This window comes from Bidens hawaiensis, unplaced genomic scaffold (genome assembly GCF_021521415.1).
Source record: "Bidens hawaiensis isolate Kalapana, Puna unplaced genomic scaffold, B.hawaiensis_p1.1 tig00040544_1, whole genome shotgun sequence".
In the NCBI taxonomy this organism is placed as follows: domain Eukaryota; kingdom Viridiplantae; phylum Streptophyta; class Magnoliopsida; order Asterales; family Asteraceae; genus Bidens; species Bidens hawaiensis.
The window spans coordinates 16,611-40,934 of NW_027505665.1; the positions used below are offsets into that span (position 1 = coordinate 16,611).

A 24,324-nucleotide genomic window follows, 5' to 3' on the forward strand; every position below is an offset into this window, starting at 1 on the left:
ATACTTATGGTTTGATGATAAATTGTTTCACAAATAAATGAGATGTTATAACCCGTTTTAAAAGCTATATGGTTTTGATGAGAACCAAGACCCGTTTATTTTTTTTTACTATAAAATTGGTTTTTTAATTATAAATAATATTTTTGAAAGTTAATATATGCTTATGGTTTGATGAGACCTAATACCCGTTTATTTTTTTTGCTATCAAATTGGTTTTTTAATTTAAATAATATATATATCTTTTTTAAAATAAATAAGATATTAATTTTTATTATATCCTATTTTATAGGATTTTTACATCAATAATTTGGTGAGGGTAATTTTTAATTTAATGAGATGTTATAACCCGTTTAAGGAATATCTAGGTTTTGTAAGACCCATACCCATAAATTCGGATCAAAGGCATGAGAAGCCTCCATTTAAAAATCAAGCAAATCTGATGACTCCATAAAAAGGGGGAGCGACCACATCGCGACACGTAGGATTTTTATGTCTTCGTTTATATATAATATAGATAGATAGATATAGATTTGGATTATTATTATTATTATTATTATTATTATTATTATTATTATTATTATTATTATTATTAGTTTATTTTAAAATCAAATAAAGTTGTTATCAATTAAAGTTTGTAAACCGTTAAATTTTGAGGACTAAAATGTCAAATGAGCAAAGTTAGGGGGTGGGTGTCGAATTAAGCTGGCTAACAAGTATTTAAACCCGGGTACCCGTTTTCCCTAGCTTTGATAACATCGTGTCTAATCACTCCACTAAGGCACTAACTTATTTCTTTTTAACTAATAACTTCTATATATGTTGATGTAAAAAATGGTGGTTACAACGAGACAAACTCTAAAGTTGCAAATTGCAATATAAATAGATATTATGACATATATATATATATATATATATATATATATATATATATATATATATATATATATATATGTTCAAAGTTATATAAGTTTCATGCAATAGAAAACGAAGAAAACATGTTATGATAATGTATTTGTACTTATTGTAGACAAGCCAAGTTCATTTCAAATAACTTATGAGTAGCTCGAGTTATCATATACTTATGTGTCATATTGACGTCACATAATCACCCTCCTTCGCTCAACCAAGAGTGTACCCTTCATTATCACGTAGTCTTTCCTTCTTTTTCATTTTTAATACAAACTAGGTAATAAACCGCCGCGTTGCGGCGGCGAAAGACATGTGTTGAGTCGATATTAGTTAGATTTGTTACGGTGACAAACCCAAAAGGATAAATTAGTAAACGGCTAGAATAACATTGACACTCGAATAGAATTGTGATAAAAACATGTTAAAACGACGTGTATTCGGTTGGAAAAACCCACATGCTGTGGAATAGAGTTGTGATAAAAAAACTTATCTAAAACGACGTGTAGTCGGTTGATAAAGCACGCACAGCGTGGCTGCTAGTTGTCGCGAATCCGATCAATATCGATATGACACTGGAACTAAGCAAATAAATAAATAAATTCGTCAACGCTAAAATACAACAACTTACATATTAAAAAATAGCACGTGCGCTACATCGTTGAACCATTGTGAATGTGGTCGGTATTGATGCTACGGTAAAATCTGGTAAATTAAAAAGAAACATTTTATAAAAGAAATTAACATATGTATTTCTTGGTTGAAAAAACCATACTTTAACAAAATGAAAAAAATAAAAATAAATAAATAAAACATTATTTATCTTCTAAAAGCAATATGTATGGCAAAAACACACAGCCAAAAGTAAAAATCACAGGAGGGTTTTGAACCTGGGCAAATCAACAATCAAAGTTTCAAGGGATGCTTGCTCAACCACCACACCACCAAGTAATAACTGATATCACTTCCAAAATAACTATAAAAAAATAGTGGTTCTAGAAATATCCTAGTCCGTGTAGAACAGCCTCTTTGTTGAGTCATTTCGGGCACCATCAGAGTGAGTTCCAAACAAGTGCACAAACCGAATTCTTGTTAAAAGTTTTATGTCTTTCCACTCTATTGGCCGCCGTTAAAATATTGGAGTCCCTTTCATCACTTTTTTGTTGAATGTTGTAGATGTCGCTAAACATCTACACATTCGGCTTCATATCCCTCCACTTTGAGGTTAGTTAGTCGATGGCGGATACGATATGGTTCAAAGTGCCAAAAACAAAGACCGGTTTGTAAGTTAATGATGACCCGGTGCCCCCGTTCCACGCATGGGACTGAAAGCCTCTTGCAGGCCTGGTATACCGGATGATCCAAGTTAACTTGTCCCCTTTGTAAAAAAATGTTCATTTTTTATTAGCTAACCACATATATGTTTAATGCTTCTGTTCAAATTGGTATCCTGACAAATTAGAAAAACACACAGCGTTCTTGAACCTGGTTTGGTTCGTTGCAAAACTTTCACATAGTACAGCGCAAAACCAAAATTAATTAACTACATAATTATTTGCATTGCGTCCAGGGTTAGGGAAGATACTTTTCTACTATTTTCTCTAACATTGTTGTCTAGACCTAAACATCACCAATAGTGCATTTCATAGCGACAGACAATCGACAGAAGTATGGAGTGATCGACACGCTCAAGCATTTAAAAGAATCTTCTTCAATTTAAAACACACATACTCCAACATATAAGAAAACCGTTTTCACTACAAAACCAATTATTATCAATAATTGTTCCAAAATTAGTCATTTTACTCATTTCCTACAAAATCAATCAAGTCTTCTTAACAAGTAGTCAACCTGTACTTCCTTGGTCAACGGCATGATCCACTCCCCATAAACATCAGCAACCAAGCTCGGGTTTATTTTGTACACCTGTTCCGTCACATCTTCCCCAAACCCGACCATCACTACTTGCCCAAAAGTCTTGGTTTTAGTTTCCACTCTATTCTTAATTGCATCTTCCACAGCCGGGTACGTCAACAAACTCATCAGTTTTTCCCGGTCCTGCAAGTGCAATTACTATTATACCCCTTAAAAAACTGAAATGGTATCGTACATAAGAGAATGGTTCTTACTTGTGCTTTAATGGCAGCTTCATAATCAGCAGGTGAGGCTCGGAATTTGGCTTCGGCTACAAACTTGCCATAGTGGATTCTTTTAGATAGGGCCTACATAAATGTAGCACAACTCATTTAGCGAATATAATAAGCAGAAACTAAAAACACATGATTAGTGCCCTATATTTATTTTAAGTGTTTTGGGATATCATGACCTGCCCATTTTGTCACCTCTACAATCTTATCATACATGCATAATGCAGTTACTTTAGAAAATGGACTGTATAATACAAATGTGTGTAGGTAGGGGTGCAATGATGAAATAATGGGTTGATTTTAGAGCTCTTTTACAAGCTTGTGGCTTGCTCGAATCTGCTCGTTTGTAAACGAGCTGAGCCCAAGCCAATGTAAGCTCTGCTCGTTGGCTCGCTCATTAGGCTGATTTAACTTGCTTGTTGGTTGGTTTTAATTTAAGCTCAAATTTTAATTTATATATAGAAACTATAACCCAAATTTTAACATGTATACATCATTAAGTTTGCAAATTATTAATTATGTGTTTCTTCTATTTATACATATCAATACATGTAGAAATATAAAATTAACTTTTTTTTAAATTAATGAGCTGCTCTAGACAATGAGCCACTAGCTGGCTCTAGATTTTCACGAGCCGGGCTTGAGCTCAACATTTTAGCTCGTTAAGATAAATAATTGTTGCTGCATCCTTTAACAATTACTGCTGGCAATAATATAAAACTGGCCCAATTATAAACAAAAATATAGTTGTTACTGCATCCTTTAAAGCGTGTACCTGCAAGCAGTTTGAGTCACACGTCGCTGCTGATCCACAATTTCCATCATTTCCTTCTTTTACTAACCTAGGAATAAGGTCTTTAAAGTATATATCCCAAATTTTGTGGTTAATATTGATATCATTAGCACAAGAATGCAACACCTATTAATAACAACATAAATAAAATATAAGAAAAAATTCAGAAATTTAACTACATACCTTACCTAAACTAAACAATAAACCAATTATATAACCATCATTACTTTTGGGTACTGCAAAGGCGGTAACATAGGTTCAGGCAACTCATTTGGGAAAAACGGATGCTCATCAGGACTCTTGTATCTTCCAACCTATTAATAAAGATTTGTTATGTAACTTATATTTATGCTGAATAACTGATATATATTTATTATTTACATAATGGTAATGTTACTCTGTGATTTGAAGTTTGAATTACCTGAGCATAGACCTTTTCGGATTCTTTGACCATGAACTCAACTAAAGAACCTTGAAAGCCATCCATGAAGAAAGCATCGGGATCATACGCGTCCTCATTGTAACAATACTGAGCGCGTTCCAAAAGACTGAATATAATGCTATCTTCCTGCCTAATTAAAGAGCTTCTAATGCCATCAAGAGTGTAGATCTCACTCTCGTCCACTCTAATCTCGTTCTTTGATCTGCAAAAAAAGTAAGTGAGATAATAAGCAAGAGCTTCAATAAAATGAGTCAAAAGTTGTTTAGTTTTGGTACGCAACACAAACACAAATCGACCCGTTCATAAGCAAACGGATGAAAACGGCGATGTGGATTGATTAAGCTTGTTCGAATGGAACATGATCCACTTGTCATCCAAATGAGTCACGCTTTGTAAAGAAAGTCAAAGTTTGACAACTTTAATGGTCAAATGAGTTCATAATCAGCTTAATTTTTTTTATTTTAAACTAGAAAGTGCTTTATTATTTTTTGAAATACAATAGGGGAATTTTTTAGCTTTTTATAAAAAAGCATGTATGTTGGTAATGTTTAGAGCGAAAGAAACAGAAGGCAAGTTTTTTGAATTGCAAAAGCCAATCATTGATGGTTGATGTTGAAGTCATAACATTGCCATTGGGATTGGGATTGGGATTGAATTGAAAATGATAACCCTAATTTTGAAATTTGTAAAATGGCCGAAATCAGATAAAACTGAAAATGATTCCTGTTAATAGTTGATAAAGAATATATATTTAAAAACTACCCGAATGAAGAAGTAGCGGATGCCTGAAGAGTGAAAGGTGAGTTAGGCATCATCTGCAGCTTGCAATTATTCTTCCTCCACATGAATGGTAATGGTAATGGTAATGGTAATGGTGGTGTAGCATTGAATTTGACGGAGGAGATGAAGGTTGGAGTAAAGGGGGATCTTACTCTTAGTAGTAACGTAGCTTCCATTGCAAATTAACTAACACAGCACCACTGATTTTCCCTTATGGGATCTAAACTACTGTCACTGTGGGGTTTGGTAGCCTAGCCAAACAAACAAATCCGGAACCAAATCAACCACTGGAACATTCGTTTATTTATAAAAGTTAAAATTGTTTGTAAATTAATTAATAAGAATCGAGCTTGGCTTATTTACACCCATAGTTGTGAGTGGGGTATTTAATTTAAACGACCCAAGTTCAAACTCTTATAAGTCAAAACATGCATAGCCGAGATCGGTGTAATGTGAGTCCTTATATTATGCTTCTTGAAAGTTGATTATTCTTGACTTTTGGTGTGAGTAATATTCACAAATCGAAGCATACTAGATTCATATATATGAGTTGAATAAGGGAGAAATATTGATTCACATAGAATTAACTATGCATTTAAGAGTAATGCACTAGCCTCTCGTGTTTGCGCAAGGTTCGGGGAGGGACTAGATCGATGCGCTATATGATGTACGCAGCCTTACCCTGCAATTTCTTTTACATGAGGTTGTTTCCAATGCTTGAACCCGTGAACTCTAAGTCATAAATAAAGCAACAACCTTATCCGATGTTTCAAGACACGACCTCTAATTATGTATTTAAGGTGTTTGATGATATGCTTGATTGAAATCGTGAGTCTTGTTTATACATAAAGAATAGGTGTCGATAGGGTGTTAAAAACCAAGACAAAATTCGATTTTCAATTTGATTATAACCGAAAACTGAATTTCAAAAACTCTACTATGCAATCCTTACATGTATCGTACAATACGTCAATGCACAGATGGAACTTTTTCTCATTGATCTTTAGTAAAGTGTTTGACAGCTGCTTATCATTTCTAATTGTGGATAATATTCCAAAAAACACAGCACAACTAAATGGCTAGGAAAATGGCACGTCCTCCGTAAAAGTGCTAAAGTTGTTTGCCAGTTTGCTTCAACTACTTACAAGACCACGTGTAGCCCTCTTATTGGCCGAGTCATCTGACGTGTACAAGATTATCCAGTGGCCCATACTGAGAATTTGTAAAAAAGGGAATCCTACCTGTATAGGATAGGGTTGAAATGAAGCATGTGGTGCACATTCATCCTGCTAATCATTTATATATATAGGACTCAAGATCAAACCTTTAATCATCTTGCATTGATCTATCATATTTTTTGTTACAAGAATCAACAACAACAATGGAGGCTTGCTGTCTTTCTTCAAATTCATTCACTAAATCAATGGAAGCTGTCATCCCATTCCCATCCATCAAAGCAAGAATCTTTTTGCAACCCAAGAGATCATCTTCCAACTTTCAGTTCAAGAAAACCAACACATGTAAGTTTTCTTTTCAAATTTTTGTGGGAATAGTATGTTTTTAGCAACAACTTATGTTTTTGATAAAAACAAATAAATATTCACTGTTATAGTAAAGTTATGGATAGGTTTTGGAAAGGGTTGCATTAGAGCAATCATTTCCAGTCCTTTATCCTAGACAAGACAGGGTCGTTTCCAATAATCGTAGCTAGTTGGAGGTGAAAAAAAATGGGTTCTTTTAAGTAAAAAAAAAAAAAAGGTTTTTTGTCGGATTTAAACAATTAAATTGAAATTGGTTTACTTGGTTATGATTTGGGTTGTGATAATTTATATATATATATATACACACACACACACACATACATATAGGGGAAGGTTAACGTACAAATGATTCTCACTTGTATGTGTTATACTCTTCTTGTATATATAATTACTCTATTGTATATATAATTACTCTATTTGATTCTCACGTTTAGCACGTTAAAGAGACTGCTTTCACTGACACATGCACAAGTAATTAAATTTCTGATTACTTTGTTTTATCATATAGGCTGTCAATCTCAATCAAATTCACCATCTCCATCATCCAGAGACGAAGAAAACATGTTTCTTGATGCCGATTGGCGGTCATTCAGAGCAAGATTGGTGGCCGGAGAACAAGCATTAAGCTCACAAGAATATTCTCTGGCCATCGATCCAAACTGCATGGTGAACCAATCACCATCTGTCTCAATTGGTTCCAAATGGGCCCATGCCATACATGAGCCCGAAAAAGGTTGCTTACTGATAGCAACCGAGAAATTAGATGGGGTCCACATATTTGAAAGGACAGTGGTCCTTCTGCTATCAACGGGCCCAGTGGGCCCAACTGGTATCATACTCAACCGACCTTCGCTAATGTCGATCAAAGAGACAAGGTCAACCGCACTAGACATGCCGGGGACGTTTGCTGACCGGCCGTTGCTCTTTGGCGGGCCCCTTGAGGAAGGGTTGTTTTTGGTGAGAGGGGGTGAAGGGGTAAGGAATAGTGGCGTGTTTGATGAAGTAATGAATGGTTTGTATTATGGGACCAAAGAGAGTGTAGGGTGTGGTGTTGAGATGGTTAAGAGGAATGTGGTAAGTGTGGATGACTTTAGGTTCTTTGATGGGTATTGTGGGTGGGAGAAAGAACAACTGAGAGATGAGATTCGGGCCGGCTATTGGTCCGTTGCCGCTTGTAGTCCGGACGTAGTTGGGCTTGCAACTGTGGGAAGTGTTGGGCTTTGGGAAGAGGTTCTTGGGCTTATGGGTCAGAAGAAAGTTTGGTAATTTCTAGCCTGCACTTTTGAGTCAAATATGTAAATTGTGATGTTGCAGAATGTATGTATTGATGCATTATACCTTGCTAACAGTTTGACTGAATGAGATATTATATCTCATTTTACATGTTTCTTTAATCTCCCCAACCAATGTACTGTACTACACAAAATTGTCAAATTGAGTAGCATATGTTAATCATGTAACCGGTCATTTTTGATTCATCTGAATTGAAGGTGATCAATAAAAGTTCTTGTGTACGTAAAAGATATTCACGTAAAATAGTTAGAAAGTAATAGCTGAAAGTATGCGTATGTAGCTTCAACACCAATCCCATCCCCGTCCCCGCTGTCACCTCACCTCGTCCCCACTATCATCCACCCATCCCATCACCGTGTTAAAATATCTAAAACTAACCTAAGGGTGGGGTGGATGCGTACTTTATTTTCTTTTTAAAATGACTCGTTTGGTGTTCTTTTTACCTAAAACAGCTCATTTTAGATGGATGGTGTTGCCCTGTGGTGGCAACTACGGCACATGGCAACAACAAAAGTGTGTGTGTTGGGGGGTGTGGGGGGGGGGGGGGGGGTTGTCGTGACAGTGGCCACAAGTTATGACAATTAATGGTCATGGTGGTGCCAACCCATTTATTTAGAGCAAAGTTTTAAATAGTTTCCCGTTTTGACCCACCAACTAACTCAAGACAGCCTCATTTGACTCGATGACTAATTTGAGGTAACTCAAACAAACCCATATATAATTTAGTATTGCCTAAATTAATATGATTCACTTAACATCGAAATCAGTTCCGCTCACAGTTTTGAGTGTAACAGATCCAGCCTTTTGTCAAACTGCTAGAATCAACTACCAGTACATGTGAAAGAAGCAAATGTTGCTTGCAGAGGGCATAGTAGGAGTTCAACCAGCATTTTACATGAGTATGCAAAGCAACTGTATCCAAACTTTTAATAAACACATCTGTCAAATTGTACACCATTCTTAGCATGTTGAAACTTATGATTGCAACTCTTTCAACCCATGTTTTAGTACCAAAACCTTGATGCTAATAAATACAAGAAATTACTGTCTACAAGTAAACTCTAACCAATCAAAGGCCCGGTACCATCTGGTGACTGGATCGAAGACTTAAAATTGCTTTGCATATCCATATCATCACCATGTTGCTTCCTTTGTTGTGACTTCACAAATTCTTCAATTCTCTGCTTCAACTCAGTGTCTGGAATAAGCATGTCCGGTGTAAGATGTGAACGATTGAACGGATCCGTCTGCAATTTAACAAAATCATTAAGAAAAATGTTACAATCAATTACAACATGTTTAAAGATTAAAGATTTACCGCGTCACTTAAAAGATGCCTCTGAATCACTGGCCGGTCCACTATGATTCTTGAAGATGGTAAGATAACTGGATCTTTCATTAGAGTGTACTGCAATTTCAACATTCATAAAGCTTGTTACATCTAAGACATCTGTGTATGTGTGTGTGTGTGTGTGTGTGTGTGTGTGTGTGTGTGTGTGTGTGTACCTGGATTGGATCAAGGAATTCATCTGGAATGTCTCCAAGAATAGCTTCAGCATCCATGGCTTCAGAAGCTGCAGCTTTAGCCTTTCTACCAAGATCTTCAAACGCCTGTATGACTCTTGGATCTTCACCTATTCTTCTAAGAACATTTGCAGCTTCTGTGAATAACTGCACATGAATCATAATTATTATAAAGAAACAGAGTGGGCCGTTGTTCCACAAATATGAAAACATAAATATCTTTAAAACGCACCTGATCATTATAAGACCGACCATCCTTTGTAATGGCAGATGGGAAAATATTCTCGTGATCACCCCTTGCCAGATGAACATATATGTTCACAATCTTCAACATAAGAAATAATTAGACATCATATGCTTTAAAGGACAATAAGCAACAAGCAATATTGCAACAACAACAATAATAATAATAATAGTAATAAAGCAAACCTGCTTTAGCAACTGTTTTGGGCGAAACTCGTATTTTTCAGGATCCTTCAAGCTTAAAGATTTTCTTTGTGGGCCCACGAGTTGTAACAGGAAGTAATTTAACATGCTGGCAACTCTTTCAACCTGCAAAAAGAAGCAACCACATTTAAAATAAAAAGAAACACATTTGATACCATTGTGTGCTGGAGATAAAAAGATACCATTTCGGGTAGCAAAAAAGGAGCTGTAATTTGCTCAGTGGTGAAAGCCAGCATGCTCACATCTTCCATGGCCAACTTCATGTCGACCCTGATCATCTATATACAAAGCAACCCAATTTCCTTAATAAGTATTCATAAACAAATATACATGATATATATGTATGTGTGTGTATATAATATAGATGGAGGTTCAAATACAAAGCCTAGATTTCCTAGGAAAGACTATTAATCACTGATTAAAAATAATCAATGAACAAGATCAAAGTGTTGGAGGGGCATATTTGGGAAAGCCATAATTGTTGATTTTAAACAAAAATTTCCCCACTTGTATTAAACGTAAATAATTTTTTCATACGCTGTTAACTTTTAACAAAAATTACACCATAAAATCGACCATATCTTGTCTTTAATGTGAGTACAGTATTGCTATATTTAAAAAAAATGTCATTGTGCTGTTTTACCATATAAATGTTTGAAAATTGAGTCGTTTTACCATATGTGTTGTTTTACAATTATAGTGAACATTGGGCTGTTTTACAATTATAATTGTACCAACAAAATTATAAATGGTAAATCAGGACAATGCTTGCTATAATGGAAAACAACAGTTACATGAAAAACAGCACAATACTGGGAAAAATATACATACCCGACTTAGAGATTAAAAAATGCTCGATTTTATGTAGTTTAGAAAAACAAAACCCGTATTAGAAAACTATTTACGTTTGTAAAAGTAGGCAATGAAAAGAGTTAAAGGGAATTAAATGCCCTTGACGTTGATTTATCCCAGCACCAGATGTCACTATATTATATTATATTTGAAAGTGTAGATATAAAAACGAACATTTTCTTGAGAGTGGAAAAGTCTAGTTCTCTCCTGCCTCTCTTGTGCAGGCCTTTGTTCCCATTCAACCGTGTTAGACATCTCGGCCTCCAGTTCTTTATGTTCGAGAATCTTGTTAAGACTTTCATCAAGAAGAAAGATACTGTCGTTTATTAAGAAGTTCAAAAAGTTCAAGTAAACACCCTTTTCCTCTTCTTTCGCAATCTGAGACCAAATATAATTGAAACTTCAACTTACCAAACAATTTATATTAACTGTAACTAAAGTTGTTAAAAAGTGACTGAAACTTCAAATTACCTGTTTCCAAGCATTCTGGTGTACAGGAACCTGCCAAAGATATTCTAGAAGCTCGGCAATGTTATGTCGGATGTTAAATTTGTCATAAAACTACACAAAAGTCAAACGTCAGTCAAATAATCAAATATTGATAGTTTGACGGAACAAGACAGCATATATGCCTAACAAACCAAAAGTTCAGTGAAGCGTTCGGCTAGAAATTAGCTTATGTTCATTTATTTGGCAAACGAACATGAACCTTTTTTTGTCATTTAGTTAAACAAAGAGCATGACCACGTGTCTCGTTCTTTCATTTGTGTTCTTGAATGTTCGTTTAAGTTCGTTCACTTAATTCGTTTATGTTCATCTGTTTTTGTTCGTTATTTACGTTTGTTTAAGTTCACTTGTTTATTATATTCACTCAAATTTTCTTAGACCCATTAGAACTTAGTCTAGTTTTATGAAATTAAAATATCAGCAATTACAATTTAGTAAAATCTCATTAACTTTTAGCTCAACAGATTTATGTTCACATTTACTTTAAACTGATGTTTGTTCAGTTAGGTTCATTTATGATTGTTCGTCTATCTTCAGTTATGTTCGTTTGTTTGTCTATCTTCAGTGATTGTTCCTTTATACTACTAACAAACAAATGAACGAACACGTTCATTTTCGATTGTTTGTTAGGTAAAGGTTCAACGAACGAACACGAACACTCTTGTTTAGAGGCCCAACAGTATGTTATGCGCCCTAAAACTAAATTTCAGAAACAATCACCTGAGTGTGTGAGCCCGTGAACTCGATATCAACATAAAGTTTCAAAAGATTTCTCACAAGATACTGGATAGATAATTGGTGCCCCTCAAAAAGTGTACTTGTGGCAGATGATGGGTCACTGCAGACAAAAAAAGTATAAAAAAACTGCAGTTCCAAATTTGATCATATTCAAAACAAAAGACGATATAATATAAATCATATAAAGTACCTCCTACGTGGCATCCAGCAATTTAATACTTCAACCATTTTTGCTCTTAAATAGGGATTTCTAATATACTCAGGACTTGCCATAAACATGATAATGAAGTTCATAAAATCATCCTACAAAATAATGGCATAAAACTATAAAGAAATAACAATAACAGTAACAGTCAAACCGTTGTGTAAAAATCTTTTTTACCAGCTTCACGCCATCTAACGCGCGTGGAATTCGAGAAGCAAAGATAAGCAATTCCATTGCATCTTCCACAAAATGTTCAGGCATACATGCAAATTCCATAGGGCAAGGTTGTGATAAAGGCATTTTGAAACCGCCAATACGATCTACCAACCAAACTACCATTAACTGATAGAAAGATAGTGCTTGTTGAAGAAGTCCTCCATCCTAAAATACAGAAACAGAGTATAGATGCAATATATTTGTTTAAAAAGGATTTGGTCACGTAAACATGTGAAAAGACAATTTTACCCTCAGTATCTGAGCTTCATAACATAGTTTTTCCTGTGTGAATGACTCGATTTCTTTCTCCAGTCGAGCGACTTCCTGGGCCAGTCGAGGTGAGGGTGTTTGTTCTTGCATGGTTTTTAAGGTTGCCAGATTATCCTCATATCTTGAAATGTCCTGCAAATAATCATAAGTAACACAATTAGGTTTGTAAAATGAAACAAACGAGTTTATTAAACTTTGATCGAACACGAGCAGTTAAATGAACGGGTGTTCTTGTTCGAGTTCGTTAAGAAAATTGAACATCAGTATAAACTAATGGTTCAAGAACTTAAATGAACGAACATAACTGAACAAAGATGAACAAGCATAACAGGGTTAAAATTCTTAAAAGTAATGTGAAGAACAATGTGTTGGGCTTAAAAAGTTTTTATAGGTATGCTAAGTTTTAACGAGTCAAAAACTTAGATGAATACATTAAAGCGATCGCAAACTAACGAACACAAATGAACGTAAGCGCTTAAAACAAAAATTCAAATGAACTTTCATTAACAAACATAAATGAACAAAAGGGACATGTGTTCGTGTTTTTTTGTCTGTTTAACCTAATGAACAAAAAATTGTGCTCATGTCCGTTCGTTTATTAAATGAACGAACTTCCAGCCAAACGGTTCACGAGCTGTTCACCGAACGTTCTGCTCGTTTAAAGGCCTACTTGTAGTGCATATTACTTGCGCAAGATGCTTGAAGTCTGAAAAGGCTTCCAGCAATCCTAAATTAAGAACCCGTGCAGTCATAAAGAAGCATTCACAAATAAATGAGTAACTTGCTGATTGACGTTGACTTGAACTTGTTTCTTGGGAATCACTAGTGTTGGTTGGATTATTTTTATTCAACCATTCAGTAACTTCCTCAGAAGATGCATGAAGGGCAGTCAATTCTCTGTATCAAGTTCAGATTCACAGTCAAAATAATATTATGAACATAATTTATATTCAATAAAGTATCTTACTTGAAATCCAAACGAGATCCAGAAAACACATATTTAGGATCAATTTTATCTTTCTTTGTTGAATTTGCATCCAAGAAAGGCTCACACAGTCGAAGCATAACAGCACTAAGATTCACAAACATGCCCGAACTTGCAGATGATATTGGATCAACCTATCATCAGTTGCAAATTATTCAACAATAAAAAAAAACCATCACTCTCTATGTATATAAACTGTCACTCTCACAAAATATTAACCTGTATATGAGCCCGCGATGCATTTTTGTTAATCACTTCTGCAATATACTGCAGCACATTCTCTCGTGTGCTTGTGTTCTTAAGAAGGGACCTAAGAACTTCAGCCAAACCATCATATAAGTTATTCATAACAGTTTTAATCGTAGTGAACGAAGATAAAAGATCCGCAGGCCTTCGCGTTGACGATTCCGAAAAGCACTGTTCACTGCAAATCAAAAGACACAAACTTTCACAAAAACAAATCCAAAAAAAAACTCACAAAAAAGCTCAAAACTCACCCAACATCAGGCTGCCCCTTGAAAATACTCTGATCCGGAAGCGCACTAACATGAAAAAACGGTCCCAAAATGCTGGTCATCTCAATCACCCTCCCATTCAAATACGCACCTTTCGGAATCCACCATGGATGATTCACCAACGCCCGAGCACCAACCGGAAAGCTTATTAAATACATCAGCGCCCGCAACGGCTGCTGAAAGTTCCCAAGCACAGAACACTTCAACACAATCCCTCTCAAATCCTCATACAACTGCTTCAATATCGGCTCCACCGACTCATAATCCTCATAATCCCTAAACAAATCATCTAAAAAACCAGGACACGAAACACCGGCACTACTAGTACCACCACCAAAGGCATCAACCGAGCTTGACACCTCGGCGAAAACCAAAGGCAGCAAAGGCGAAACGTTGGACTTACTCCTCTCGGCATCGGGGAACATATCGGGATTAGTTAAATGAATCTTACAATAGGAAACAGATAGTTTCTTGACCTGATTGACAACAAGCTCCATCTGAGCCCTAACTGACTTATCCTTCATATTAGCAATCTTCTTCAACTCGTCATTCGCACGACGGTATATTCCGATTAGGTATTGAAAGGGTGGTTCAGCATTAATATTATTAATATTAGTACCTGATAGACGATCGACGAGGACTCGTTCGATAACGTCTTTGTTGAGCCTGAGTTCACCGCCTTCGCTGAGGATCTCAGCTGCCGTCATCTCCAAGTAAACGAGCCTGGAGTCGTTGGTCATGGAATCGGTTAGGGTTACCAGAAGGATTTTGCGGAGGATTATGTCCTCGATTTGTTCAGGCGATCGGTGTGGTTTGATGGTGGTAGCCATCGTTATGTTATCAATTTGATTTGATCCGATTGTCTGTGTGTGTGTGTGTGTGTGTGTGTGAGATAAGTTATTATTAAGGTATTTTAAAGAAGAAGATGAAGAAGAAAAAAAGATTGTCAACAACAAACCTCTCTAAAAACTTGGGTTGGGAGTGTCTAGACAAAGGATAGATCGTTGGAGTTTATTTATATTGACAAGTAATTTTATTTTTGTTATAGATATGTATCATATTATTTATTTGAATCATAATAATATTTATAATTATTTATTAGAGTTATAAATCGATTAGATTTGTGTTGTATATTACGTACACTTGATTAAGTAATGAAATTTTTAATTCTTAATTTTTATTTCTTTCTTGTATTGTTTAGTTATTAGGCTTATTTAGGGTTTTCATCAAAACTAAAATATATTTTTTTTTGGGTATTTTGTTGTTACAATCGGAAACATTCGCTACGATTTTGTTGCTAAGTTATTAATTGGGCCGGTGTTGTTTCTCTAAATTCGAGTGTCTTTGTTTGGATCTTTGATAGATCGTTTTTGAATTTTATAATTACAAGGAATTTAATTGTTTTGTGGCAGGATATGGTATAAAATGTCTTAAGAAATCGATACATGAATCTAAATTTTTAATTTGTTTTTTTAATAATTAATTGCCATAATTAGAGTTAATTATTTTGATGGTTTTTATGGTTTACACTAATTTTGGTTTTGGCCTCCACTGTAGAGAAATTACACATTTAATCTAATAGCTTGTTAAAACGTAACATTGTTGATACCTAAATTGAATGGACATTAAGCTTAGTTGTTAACTATTAATAATAAATGACTAATATAAACAAACCAGTACATACACTAAAGTTGTAGACCCCACCCCCACCCCCCAAGACACTCACAACTTCTTCGTCTCTGGCAAATGACCCGCAGCATCCCCCTCCACAACTTTTTCGTCTCCTCAACTCATTATATACTTTGAAAACCTTGACTTTGTATGAAAATTAGTTTTCACAAGAGTTAAGAAAACCATCAATCCACAACTTAACTTATTATCTAGTTTGAAAAACCTTATCTTTGCATGAAAATTAGTATTACACAAAAGCTAAGGAAAACCATCAATGTATTGAAAAATTCAAACTTGGTTTTTAGATGGTAGAAACATGTGTACCAAGAATAGTCATCAATAAATATAGCATAGTACCACTAAGCCACTATCCATACAAAGAAGTAATATGTGAAGTCCTCCAGTATCACAATAAATTAGATCTAAAACATGAACGTTTGTGACTTAAATCAAACGGTAAACAATGTGTTTTTCATAATCAGCTAGACGAACAAAGTCCCGGTTCAGATAATTATATAAGTAACACATACATTACAATTTTTATGCAATTTAAAAAGAACATCAAAATTGTGTGATGAGATAGAGGCCACAAATGTTCTTTGTTCTTCCTGAAGAATATAGAAACCATTTTCATATGTTCCTTGTGCTAGCACTTAATTTGTTTTTCGATCCTAAATGTTAAAGTATGTATTAGACAATAACACATCAACACACAAGTCATTTGTGAGTCTGCTTATAGAAAGTAGGCTTTTGGTAAGGTGAGAGACCACAAGAGCATGTTGTAATGGGTAGTTGTTGTTGATAGAAGTGTGCTCGATTTTGAAGATGGGTAAAGACTGCCATTTCCAAAAATAACATAAGCGTTACCCGAATTAGTGTAGGGAGCATAAATGTCATCCGGATTAGGTGTCATACAAGGGTTGCGCCTTCATCAACATGCCAATCCGGATAATTTTCGGTAATGTGAAACCAAGCTTGAAAGGTTTTTGCAAGGTTTGTATCAAGTGGAGGGGCATGTTGGGCAAACATGGATGGATGACTTGGACAAGAAGTGGCATAGTGCCCTTTCTTGCATAGCAAATAATGGGGTGGTCTATGACCACGACCACAACCGAGGCACACCCACGTGACTGTCCCCTTGAGTAGTTAGACCCGCGAAAGTTTCAAGAGAAGCCTATGGTCGAGGCTCGACAAAGGAAGCCTGTGGGTATGAAGAAACATGAATAGTCTGTATAAAAAGTTCATGGTTTTCTGCTTTGGACACAAGGTCTCAAAAGTTGGAAGAGGAAGGGCACAATGAGAAATGGAGAATGCTTCAAAAGCCGAGCCAAGACCACATAAGAACCAATGACATTTGTCATTGTAAGTCACGGGGTGGCTAATGGTTGCGAGTTGATATTAGTTGAATTTATACTGCAGACCATATTCAGACACATAGAACCCGTTTACAATTGACGAAAGATGTCATGAAGAGTATGCACATGCTCCAACAAACGATAAGCAGCCTCAAGGGATTGCCACACATGTCAAGTGAAAGTGAGGTCGATTACCTCTGCTATGGCCCCTTTTGATAAAGACCATCAACAATAACTTGATCATATTCTTTCAGGTAGCAAAAAGAGGGTTGAGGACTTGAGGCCGTGGCCTTTCCATCGGTAATGATGCTCAGAAGGTAGTTGGAAGATGATAGTTTGATAGATGGGAGACGCACATCGTCTCACTCACTAACGTATGTATCTATTTTGAAATTATGTCTAACATATTTATTTGGTGTGTGTGTGTGTGTTGGTGGGGGGGGGGGGGGGGGGGCTTAATTCATTTGATAATGATACACAAGTAGAAGCTGAGACACAACTATAGCATTAATGGGTATATGTATGAAATTGTTTTGACACGATAAAATTAAGTATACCCTCAACAAAGACTTGACTTTCTAAAATTAAATTAACCTCCACTCATCATCATGTATATTTAGGTGATCTTCAGCTCTCCACTCTGCCCTCACCGAACAGTACATGCCATTGTCGCAATGAGGCAAGCCATATATCATAAATCTTAAGGGCCCGTACCATTTGGCACATTTGATGGATTTTTGGTTTGATCACTTTTTGAAGCGATCAAGGGCATTACACCTCCGTTAAGGGATTCCTGTGGTAATAAAACTTGGAATACAGCATAATGATGATTCAAACTTTTCTCCCCTTGTAATCTATGAACACTTCCAAGTGCGCCAGCTTTTTCATTCGGGAAAGCGTAGAATATACGCTTAATTCTTTGATGAACGAGTGCCATTGCACACCTGCCATAAAGAAACACAAAACCAACATAAGTTTCAAAAAATAAGTCAAACTAATTATCTATGTGGTCAACACAAAATGAGGAAATGTGGCACAAATGGCAGTTAAAAAACTTACATTGCACAAGGTTCCCAAATAAGATAAATATCATAGCCAGTACATAAATATGGTCTCGATAATTCAAGGTTGCAGCCATTTGTGTGCGAGTTGAGTTCTTCATGATCATTTACCTAAAAAAAATACACAAATTTAGATGTGAATATTCAGGTTTCACAAATACTGAGCTTTGACTTCCCACATGTTCAAACTTGGGATATTGGATAATTATCGCTTGAAACAAAACTAAAGCTTAACAGCGCTCCCGTTACCTAACCTACTAAGCAAAGCCCACTTTACCACATACATAAAACGCTGTAAACAAGCTGGACATTCAGCGGACTGTTTGACAAAAAGTTCGTTTACGTTTTTTTAATAAGTGAATGAACATGAACACAGAATTAATTAGATTAATTACCGAACAAACATGAAGAGACGTCCCATTTGTTCACTTGCGTTTGTGAACGTTTGGTAATTTGGTCGTTTATTTCATTCATTTACGTTCGTTAATTGTTCATTCGTTTATGTCTGTTCATGTTCGGGTTTTTTTTACCTTTGGTCATTAAAGGTTTTTTATACTTTATAACTTGTACATGTTAGTTTATTATCCTAACATTTCAAATTTTTATACTTTTAATGTTTATGGGTTTATCACTTAGTTTTCATACTAGAACATAAACGAGAACAAAAAAAATCATTAATGAACGAACACAAACAAGTATCCCGTCTGGTTACGTGTTCGTGAACCGTCCGCTTGTCCGAAAATGCTTAACAAACGAACATGAACAAGATCTTGTTTGGTCTGGTTCGTTTACACCCCTACTTATAACCAAATCCAATAGAAACAAGAAACGAAAAACAAGAAGCTTACATGCATGGATTCGGTTTTTTGTTTCTTTGAAGGAGACGTTAAAGCAGGCCCCACACGATCAATTTCAAAACAATTATTTCGACCACCAGAAAAAAGATTCCTATCTCTGGCTGCAGAATCTTCAATCGCTACAATGGCAGCATGCCTTAATGGATGCCAGCTGTCACATGGCTGCTGACTCGACCATAACCAAGGGTTTAAACAAGAAACCCCATCATACAACAATTTGGGTTCTTTTGTCACTGAAGAATTTAAAAGCATATTGTCATGATTTTTAGTGACTTCATGATTTATGGGACGACTACAAAAATTGACCTGATCGCGTGCGCGAGCAATAACCTCGTTGGTTGACGGGTCAACAATAACCGCAGCATTCACAATCTGCACGGTTTTCACCGTTAATACAAAATTTTTAAAATATTAATATTATTAAAATTTAGAACTTGTAAATTTACCTGGCGTTCGGTTTTTGCTATATCTAGTGCTAGCTTCATGAATGTGCAGACAGAGTGTGATTCCTCCTTTGAAAACCCAGTGATTCCGTTGATGTTGCTGCAGAATAAGAATACAGCCTTAAATATTATACAAACACACACACATACTAATATATAGAGGTTCATTACAGAACACTAGGTTACTACGAGAACACTAAGTTGCTGGTGGCTAGAATTTGTTATCTACAGCTGGATTTATGGTCTAGTTTGGGTCAACTTCTGGAAATTGGAGGTCAAGTATCAGCAGGAAAAAGGTATAAAAGTTTCTATTCATCTTATTTATGTTGAAAATAATGATTTGGATAACAGCATGAATAAATCTATTGAATTCAAAGGTCAAATGCATTTGGATTGGTGTAGGGTATCAAAATTGGGATATTGGTCAACATAAGAAAACGTTAACACTGGTCAATAAGTCAACACAAAGGAAAAAGTCAATGCCAACCAAGATCACGATGGGCAGTCGGATAATGGTGTTACAAGAGAACTATTGTGCAACAATGGTGTTATTGATAATATATTTGTATGTTGTAAACATAGTATGAATGTTGAGTAACTTAGAGTTTTATTATTTGTATTCTTAGTGTAATAAGTGTATATGCATAGGTATTGTATGAAGCATAATGGATTGTATTGTGTTCCCATTTGGCCCTATGAGCCCAATTTCAGTTTGTGAAGGTGTATGGTTTGGTATGGTCAGTTGGACCGCATGTGGTTCAATTGTATCCTAGGAAATATTTTGCTGAGTTTCATTCCTTATTCTGTATGGCTCAAGTTACGATTTTTTGGGGCCGAATCCTAGTGCCATTTATTAGTTAATTATTTTCGAGGGTTAGTCTACCCTTCGGGTATGTCTCAACTCTCATGGTGGGCTCAGGGCTGACGCCTAAAGTTTCGTATTGTATTTGTTTTATTAAATTTTGTCTGATTGTCATCCCATCTACCCAAAGATGTGTTCCCCTATGTAAGTGCGGTGACCTATCAGAATCCAAGAAAAACTCTAAATGTGATTATAGAAATAAATGTTCACAACTTTCAAGTGTGGAGAAGTTTAATAATTGCCTAAACCAAAAAGTGTGTATATCAGTTTGTGACACCTAATTACTCAACAATAGATTATGTGAGGATACGCTAAGAGAGCTGTTGTAAAATAGCTAACATGTTGTGACGAAACTCACAGGTATAACTAAAAGCTAGGCCTTTTAACTTTACACACCTTTACCTCAATCAACCTATTTTTAATTTGATTAGATCATACTAAGTAATTAGTGGTGTAACTTGTAACTGACGAAAAGGGAACATAAAACATAAAATAGATAAACATAGTTAAGAGTTAAAGTGAAGTACTAGGTTGTTGGATGAAAAGACGTTGGCCACAGTTTACATTGTTCTACCCATTCTTCTTTCGATAGCGGAGCATATCTGCATACCTAACATTAACAAGAAAAAAATATCAAAAATTCGTCTTCCGACTATAACAAATTACATCTCTTAAGTAACAAACCAATAGTATAAAAAAGCTTACGTTTGTAGTGAAAGTTTCCAACTGATAAGATTCTATAAGGTTAACCACCTCTTGAGGTATGACATCCAATTGGCTATCATTTTCACCAGCCAAACATAAGATCATTGATAAACGAGTGGATCCTGGTAACATACAAAAAAAACACGATAGTATGAGATAGAGTACATTTAAATAGTAAAATAAATAAACTAGGTAGGTTTATTATTATTACAGGATAGAAAATAACCTCCATCAAGTTGTTGCTTTCGCACGCGCTTGACATGGCGTAGATTTTCTAATGGCAAAGTCTGATTTAGCTTCCTGAACATTAAACAGTTTAAATCAATCCAAAAATAGAGGTTAGCATAATAAACTAGTATGCGTATATATACCTGATAAGAGTGTTGGCGTGCTTAGGATCAATTACGGCAGCATAAACTTTAACTGCGCAATATATCAAATTCAAAATGAAGAGAAGTGTTACATTGTGAATGAATATGCATATGGTAAATAAAGAGGTCAAAGGAGTTGCCTGTGGGTTGTTGGTGAGGATGAAAGGCTGGTTTGTCTGGGATGTGAACGATTTCCCATGGCTCATGGTCGTCAAAATAGTTCATTTACCTGCTAAAAAAATTATGGGTCGATTCAACGGTTCGGATGGGGTAAGATTCATCACATCATAATAAAAATACGATACAATAATTAAAAGGGCGGGGGGTGAAGTTAAAAAAGCACATATAATAATACCTAGGAATCAAATTGAAGTTTGAACAAAGTAAGAATATAATAAAGGCAAGGTACGAGAGGCATTATTTGAATTAGTAAAGAATACACAAGAAGCAGCAACTTTGATCTTAGTTGAGCTAATAATATATGTTGGTTGTTACCCTTGGACATCTAATTCAAGTTTCAAGAGATAAAGGAACAAGCATAATTTAAACGAAAATTAAGCTTACCAAATAGGCGGAGGAAGGCTGTCAAGTGTGAAGCAGAGCTGCTGCGAATTGGTAATCAAACCTTTAAGTGGCCAACGGGAATGGGGTTAGGGTTTATTTTCAATAATTCTTGCATAATTAATTAACCCTAAAATTCAAGTTTTGAACATAACAAAGTCATAATCTAACAATAAAATACAAGATAGAATTACCAATCTAAGTATGTGATTACATAAAATCAATCAATTGGACATATTTTATTTTATTGAGTAGTTTTTAGCCCTAAAATTACCTACCTAAGAGGAGTGCCGAGAGGGTGGCTGGTAGCAGAGAAGCGAGCAGGTGGCGGTCCTAAGGACTGACTGAGGAGGATTGAGCAGCTTCTGTTTCTGGTCTGATGTTACAAACTAAATAAACCTAATTTCTATATTATATTGACCATATATATATTGCCTATTTGACTAAAAAATAGCAAAAAAGAGTATAACTCATACTTAAATGACATACTTTTACTATATTTATTCATAAATAATATCATTTTAATTTACACTGTATCACAATTTTTGCGTTCAAAGTTCTTTTACTTTTCTTTTTGTGATGTAGGAGAAATAGCATAGCTTTTTATTCTATACACAAATATTTATTAAAACAATAATTGCTTGGCCTAAAAACAATATTATATCGCATAATATGTGAACCTTTACTTAATAAAATGACAATGCAATACATGTACATTCCCTTTTGGATGCCAAACACAAAACGTAATACATAATAAAATGGTGACACATAAGAGACTAGAAAATAATCAAATATGTTGAAAAACCAATTTATCTGTTTTATTAACCTGACCCGTATAAAATTATTACACATTGAATCCGCATTTGCTTCCAAATACATAAACAAAACTACATATTTCAATCAAACTCACCGCCCCCTTCCGAATCAGACAAGGGCAAAAGTGTACAAACACCAAGAACATGCCCGTTAAGACACACGTAATACTCGATACAATCTTCATATGCGCCCAACCGACAGCTGGCACTTTGCGGGATCATCTTCGCCTGCAACGTACTCCACAGCTTCGCTTTACAATAAGGGCAAAACTCTGTAGGATGAAACTTAGCACCACGTTTAATAAGCATCTTTCGCACCTTCGATGTGGCAAATGACTTAAATACCCCTCTAAAGAAACCCACATCCCCTTCTTCTCCTTGGTCCAAATGCTCACACGGGTCAGACACATACAACACATCGCTTCTACAATTCGGTAACAGAAAGCTTTTACCAGACGTTCTAGAAAACCGAGTCCTGTATGCAAAGTGACCCGGAATGTGAACCTTGTTAAACAAACCCGCTTTAGTGCAGCCCGAACAGTAGATAAGAAGCTTCGCGAGTGAACTCCAGTTTCCATCTACACTATGGCTGCCACTAGATTGAAGATCTTGCATCATTTTGGGTGCCCGGGTTCTGCAAAACTCTTTCCAGAGGACTCGTTTCACAAGATCATCAAACCATTTGCAGACACATGAAAGTGTGGCGATTATTTTGGGGTTCCAGTTGAGATGTTGCAGAATTAGGAAGATGACATCTTCACTTATGTGTCCTTTTGTGCACATACAGCTTGCAGAGTGTATGCATCTGTACTGCTTGGTTATTATCATTGTCTGCACATGGTGAATAATGAAGACAGCATAATATCATCAAACGATTGGAAATTTCTAACACGGCATGTTAACATGACATGAAACGATACGGAGTTAAACAAAAGGTTTCGTGTCTTAACCAGGTCAACATGCTTAATGCAATATTAAATTCGTGTCCAAACAGGTTAAACAGTTACTTATTAACCTGTTAATAATGAGGTGTTTATATATTTGAATTAAATATATGGCATATGCGTTAGCTACCTTCCGGCCCGGCCTGGCCCTTTTTAAAAGATTTGAAAACATGTAATACTTGAAAATTTTATGAAATTTTGTTCCACTACATGTGTGGTATTTATGGTGGCTCTAAACAGGTTTGTGTATGAAAGAAATGGCACGATTAGTTATCGTGTCAAGCAGTAATAGTGTTGGGATATGATAGCACCGAGTTGCAAGTACAATGAGATAATACTACAAATATTAGATTAGATTAAAACCCTAACGGAAGAAGCATTCAATCTGAATTAAACTCATGAAATTGTAAACCCTAACTTAAACTCATGAAATTGTAAAAATGGAAGTTAAATAAATTCAGTAGTTTAGTTGTCATCTTCCTCACCTCAGCTCACATGCGAAACTCTGAATAAAAAAA

At 35.6% G+C, this 24,324-nt stretch overlaps 5 protein-coding genes across 7 annotated transcripts; 1 reads left to right on the forward strand and 4 right to left on the reverse strand.

The window, feature by feature from the left end:
- Positions 1–2,698: 2,698 nt before the first annotated feature.
- Positions 2,699–5,244, reverse strand: LOC143614597 (chorismate mutase 1, chloroplastic-like). The gene is made up of 6 exons (XM_077087994.1): positions 5,051–5,244; positions 4,268–4,490; positions 4,074–4,160; positions 3,829–3,972; positions 3,036–3,128; positions 2,699–2,964 (listed from the first exon to the last, which is right to left on the reverse strand). Exons 1-6 carry the CDS (start codon positions 5,242–5,244, stop codon positions 2,728–2,730), a joined length of 978 nt encoding a protein of 325 aa, XP_076944109.1. The 3' UTR covers positions 2,699–2,727.
- A 1,068-nt stretch (positions 5,245–6,312) lies between these two features.
- On the forward strand, positions 6,313–8,069 carry LOC143614595 (uncharacterized). Its single transcript, XM_077087992.1, has 2 exons — positions 6,313–6,588; positions 7,118–8,069. The coding sequence occupies exons 1-2, from the start codon at positions 6,450–6,452 to the stop codon at positions 7,873–7,875; spliced, it is 897 nt and encodes a 298-aa protein (XP_076944107.1). The 5' UTR covers positions 6,313–6,449; the 3' UTR covers positions 7,876–8,069.
- Positions 8,070–8,758: 689 nt separating this feature from the next.
- LOC143614598 (putative ubiquitin conjugation factor E4) lies at positions 8,759–15,013 on the reverse strand. The gene is made up of 16 exons (XM_077087995.1): positions 14,144–15,013; positions 13,866–14,070; positions 13,629–13,780; positions 13,348–13,558; positions 12,641–12,793; positions 12,353–12,556; positions 12,161–12,273; positions 11,953–12,070; positions 11,197–11,286; positions 10,900–11,103; positions 10,056–10,151; positions 9,856–9,978; positions 9,659–9,751; positions 9,409–9,573; positions 9,221–9,310; positions 8,759–9,149 (listed from the first exon to the last, which is right to left on the reverse strand). The coding sequence occupies exons 1-16, from the start codon at positions 14,989–14,991 to the stop codon at positions 8,964–8,966; spliced, it is 3,051 nt and encodes a 1,016-aa protein (XP_076944110.1). The 5' UTR covers positions 14,992–15,013; the 3' UTR covers positions 8,759–8,963.
- Positions 15,014–17,696: 2,683 nt separating this feature from the next.
- On the reverse strand, positions 17,697–21,722 carry LOC143614591 (tRNA-specific adenosine deaminase TAD3-like). 3 transcript variants are annotated; one of them, XM_077087988.1, is made up of 9 exons: positions 21,627–21,722; positions 21,487–21,538; positions 21,342–21,415; positions 21,116–21,237; positions 20,938–21,020; positions 19,552–19,648; positions 19,097–19,477; positions 18,247–18,359; positions 17,698–18,131 (listed from the first exon to the last, which is right to left on the reverse strand). In XM_077087988.1, exons 1-9 carry the CDS (start codon positions 21,709–21,711, stop codon positions 17,888–17,890), a joined length of 1,251 nt encoding a protein of 416 aa, XP_076944103.1. In that variant the 5' UTR covers positions 21,712–21,722; the 3' UTR covers positions 17,698–17,887. The 3 variants fall into 3 exon arrangements, with proteins under 3 accessions (XP_076944102.1, XP_076944103.1, XP_076944104.1); XM_077087987.1 differs by having other exon boundaries at positions 17,697–18,131; positions 21,487–21,722; XM_077087989.1 differs by lacking the exons at positions 21,487–21,538; positions 21,627–21,722 and having other exon boundaries at positions 17,702–18,131; positions 21,327–21,414.
- A 1,125-nt stretch (positions 21,723–22,847) lies between these two features.
- On the reverse strand, positions 22,848–24,324 carry LOC143614596 (EID1-like F-box protein 2). Its single transcript, XM_077087993.1, has 2 exons — positions 24,292–24,324; positions 22,848–23,693 (listed from the first exon to the last, which is right to left on the reverse strand). The coding sequence occupies exon 2, from the start codon at positions 23,688–23,690 to the stop codon at positions 22,944–22,946; it is 747 nt and encodes a 248-aa protein (XP_076944108.1). The 5' UTR covers positions 23,691–23,693; positions 24,292–24,324; the 3' UTR covers positions 22,848–22,943.

What these genes read in the sequence shown, in the direction of transcription:
- LOC143614591 (XM_077087987.1), bottom strand. Translation starts at nt 21,692, where the DNA reads ATGAGCCATGGGAAATCGTTCACATCCCAGACAAACCAGCCTTTCATC. An exon ending in CACGCCAACACTCTTATCAG is followed by an intron (nt 21,416 to 21,486) that starts GTATATATACGC and finishes TTTAATGTTCAG; the next exon opens with GAAGCTAAATCAGACTTTGC. An exon ending in ATTTGGGAACCTTGTGCAAT is followed by an intron (nt 18,132 to 18,246) that starts GTAAGTTTTTTA and finishes TCTTTATGGCAG; the next exon opens with GTGTGCAATGGCACTCGTTC.
- LOC143614597 (XM_077087994.1), bottom strand. Translation starts at nt 5,244, where the DNA reads ATGGAAGCTACGTTACTACTAAGAGTAAGATCCCCCTTTACTCCAACC. An exon ending in GTGACTCAAACTGCTTGCAG is followed by an intron (nt 3,129 to 3,828) that starts GTACACGCTTTA and finishes ACATTTATGTAG; the next exon opens with GCCCTATCTAAAAGAATCCA. An exon ending in AAGCTGCCATTAAAGCACAA is followed by an intron (nt 2,965 to 3,035) that starts GTAAGAACCATT and finishes TTGCACTTGCAG; the next exon opens with GACCGGGAAAAACTGATGAG.
- LOC143614598 (XM_077087995.1), bottom strand. Translation starts at nt 14,991, where the DNA reads ATGGCTACCACCATCAAACCACACCGATCGCCTGAACAAATCGAGGAC. An exon ending in ACTTCAAGCATCTTGCGCAA is followed by an intron (nt 12,794 to 13,347) that starts GTAATATGCACT and finishes GATTATTTGCAG; the next exon opens with GACATTTCAAGATATGAGGA. An exon ending in ACCAGAATGCTTGGAAACAG is followed by an intron (nt 11,104 to 11,196) that starts GTAATTTGAAGT and finishes ATTTGGTCTCAG; the next exon opens with ATTGCGAAAGAAGAGGAAAA.
- LOC143614595 (XM_077087992.1), top strand. Translation starts at nt 6,450, where the DNA reads ATGGAGGCTTGCTGTCTTTCTTCAAATTCATTCACTAAATCAATGGAA. An exon ending in GTTCAAGAAAACCAACACAT is followed by an intron (nt 6,589 to 7,117) that starts GTAAGTTTTCTT and finishes TTTATCATATAG; the next exon opens with GCTGTCAATCTCAATCAAAT.
- LOC143614596 (XM_077087993.1), bottom strand. Translation starts at nt 23,690, where the DNA reads ATGATAATAACCAAGCAGTACAGATGCATACACTCTGCAAGCTGTATG.